General features: G+C 37.9%; 1 protein-coding gene across 1 annotated transcript in view; it reads right to left on the reverse strand.

Moving 5' to 3' along the window:
- The window catches only part of ATP8B4 (ATPase, class I, type 8B, member 4), a gene marked incomplete at its 5' end in the record, with an annotated part of 144,480 nt that overhangs the window by 59,686 nt on the left and 81,685 nt on the right, over positions 1 to 3,109 (reverse strand). The window contains 2 exons of the mRNA XM_008585632.1: positions 1,612 to 1,723; positions 2,774 to 2,938. Of these exons, the coding sequence (XP_008583854.1) occupies positions 1,612 to 1,723; positions 2,774 to 2,938 (277 nt within the window). The remainder of the gene's footprint in view (positions 1 to 1,611; positions 1,724 to 2,773; positions 2,939 to 3,109) is intronic.

Here is a 3,109-nt window from a genome sequence, read left to right on the forward strand (position 1 = left end):
CCTAATAATCTAGTTTTCAAAAAAAACTTTTCAGTTCCCAGATTAGCACTCACAAAAAAACAATATCTTGCAATATAGTGACATGTGCAAATTTAAAACTTTTCACCAGAAGCCCCAAATACTGCCTTTGGAGAGCTAAAATACTAAACTTAGCTAATATTCAATTCTGATATGGTAGGCAAATTGAAGAAAAACTCATAAAATGTTCAGGTGAACAACAAAAATGCTCTTACAAAATTGTTATAGTTCTCCCACATACAACATTGTCACCTGCCCATTGAACGAGTAGAAATTTGGAAATTGACTATTCTCTTGAAAACCACCCAGGACTGCTCTACTAGAGAATGCAGAATTACATGAAGTTGGACAGTTATTCCTCTAATCTTATAGAAATGGAGCCTGGGGCAGTTAAGTAACTCCTTCCATCTTCAACAGAGTCATTTGATTCTACCTAACTCTATAGAATCATTAGACTATTGCTAATTCTACGGAATTGTTAGTTTTGTCCTAAATCTAGCACAAAAATCTCAGCATTCCCTTTGTATAAACTACAGAAATTGAAACTCAGTAATAATAAACATAGATATTTGTAATAAATTAAACAGCTGTACCCACCGATCAACAGCAAACTCTAAGGAGTCTCTATCTAGTAATGCACCACAGGGCTCAACTCTCTACTGTTTATTTTTTGTAATCAATGATTTGGATAAAGATATAGAGAACTGACTTATCACATCTGCAAATCCCCAAATGCTCTAAAAAATATCTAAGTAGATAAAATCTTAAAAATAAGTGTGTGTCAGTCAATGGAATATTTTCAGTTTATTAATGGACAAGCATAAAATCATTTTTGTTTTAACCATTACTGTTAACAATGGTCAAAAATGTATTGATCCCCTTTTCTTTCTTAGGAAACACAGTCTTTGAACATAGGGACGGTTTCTCTAATGACTTGGCATTTTGTCATATCTAAAAGTGGGTCAATTCTCACTATTCCATTGCATGGGCAGTCCTGGAGTTCAGCCAGGTCACAGCTGTGGTGTGTGTTAAAATACCAAGATATTTCCATAAATACTTGATAAATGGCTGCTGCCCTGAGCCTCCCCAAAGCCTGCTACCCCTCTGATTCCTCCCCTAAGATCCCCAAACCTCCCTACCATCAAGATACTAAAGGAATAACCCAAGTTCTCCAATATCTTACTTCAATGCTGTGTCAATATCTGTCCTGATTGGGGGCACTGTTCATATGAACCAACTGCTGACATTTTTAATACCATCGTTGCCCATAGGTGTAACAATGAATTTAAGAGGCAACTGGACTGNACATTTTTAATACCATCGTTGCCCATAGGTGTAACAATGAATTTAAGAGGCAACTGGACTGAAACTCAACTGACTCCAGAATATACTATGAAAATTATTTTGTTAGTTCTGTTTGTTTTTAAGTAGTAGATTCTTACAATGTATTAGCTTTTTTTTGTATTTCAATTCTTTCCTTTGTGGAGGACTGGAAAAATATCTAATTAATTAAGTTTTCTGTTTAATTAAAGTTTTACCATAAAAGTCATCTCCCCCTTTTCAAAATATCATCATCATCCATTTTCAAATTACCTTGTTTGTCTCCTGTTAGGACCCAGATCTTAATATTGGCTAGTGATAAACTTGTAACTGTTTCAATAACACCCTCTTGTAACTTATCTTCTACAGCAGTGGCACCTAGTAGCTTCAGTGAAAAACAGACAATACCTTATGTTAATGCATGCAAATAACATCCATGACATCTATGGCTTTCAATCACAGGGTTCAGAGGTCAAGGAACATGAATTAAAGATGGAAATTATGACATATTTGCATAGCAAGCATCCCGTTATGTACAGAAGCAGATTGGGAAGGACCCCAAAAGAAAGTTCCCAAATCAAGCCAACTTAATGACAGAGATCCTGTGAGTTAGAATTTACATGAGGAGGCTGATATGCTCAGATAACACATTAGCAGTAAAGGGTCTGAAGCCAAGTGGGCCTCTAAGGACTTAAGAACTCCCCAGCTGCTTCTGCCCTTATATCAGCAATGAAGGGGTCCAAAGGAAAGNACTTAAGAACTCCCCAGCTGCTTCTGCCCTTATATCAGCAATGAAGGGGTCCAAAGGAAAGTGCTCACCTCATAATCAGGAAGCTGATCACAAAAAAGTAGAATCATTCTCCTATGTTAACAAACAGGCAGATGCTATAAACTAAACTATAAAGGTTCCTGAGCAATTATTCATTCAAAGATGAACAAGGCATGCTACCTAGTTCCACACAATGGCTGAGCTCCCTGGCCACTGGGGCCTCAGGGAAGAGTGGTTTCTAGAACAGACTACATTCTGGATTATACAGATATCACCAGAATCTCATGGGCCTAGGATGAGCTATAGCCCCAGTCTTCATAGCAAGTTTCCCTGCTCTAAAAATTGGTGGGTCATAAAGCAGGGAGGAAAAAAAAATTCCCATAACATCAAGGACACACCAAAGGTTGACAAAGAATAGGAAGTCTACTATCTTCTACTCTTGGGCCTTCCTATTGTACAAGCTACTGCTAATAGAAACAAACCTCTAGGCACTCTAAGGTCATACATGACAAACTCAAAGCCAACATATAAAACATGATTCAATGTTTGAAAGAGTAACATCTGCTGTGTGCACGACGATTTAGCCAATGGCTTAGTCCTATGCTAGATCTCTAAACACATATTATTCTTTCTGTAAACACAACCATCATGCTTCTAAACATGTACCATCAGATCTCTTTCAATTTCTTCATACAGCTCAGCTATCCGTTCATCCCTTTCATCTATGGCGGCATTTGCATCTTCAAGCATCTTATGCCACTCTTTAAAGTACTTGTCATCCAGATCTCTGTATGCAATGGCCAGGGTTCGAAGACCTTCCCCTGCAAACTCCTGCCAGAGAAGACGTAGATTTGCAACCGTCAAAAAACAGTAAGCACAGTAATCACAACAACAGCCACAATGGGAAAGAAGCCTTTTTACTCAATTCATTTTGTCCCAAAAGCACTGCTTGGCCATCCTGGTCTCTACCATTTTATCTCCTCAGTGATGGGAGATAATGTT

Source organism: Galeopterus variegatus, unplaced genomic scaffold, assembly GCF_000696425.1.
Source record: "Galeopterus variegatus unplaced genomic scaffold, G_variegatus-3.0.2 Scaffold3652, whole genome shotgun sequence".
In the NCBI taxonomy this organism is placed as follows: domain Eukaryota; kingdom Metazoa; phylum Chordata; class Mammalia; order Dermoptera; family Cynocephalidae; genus Galeopterus; species Galeopterus variegatus.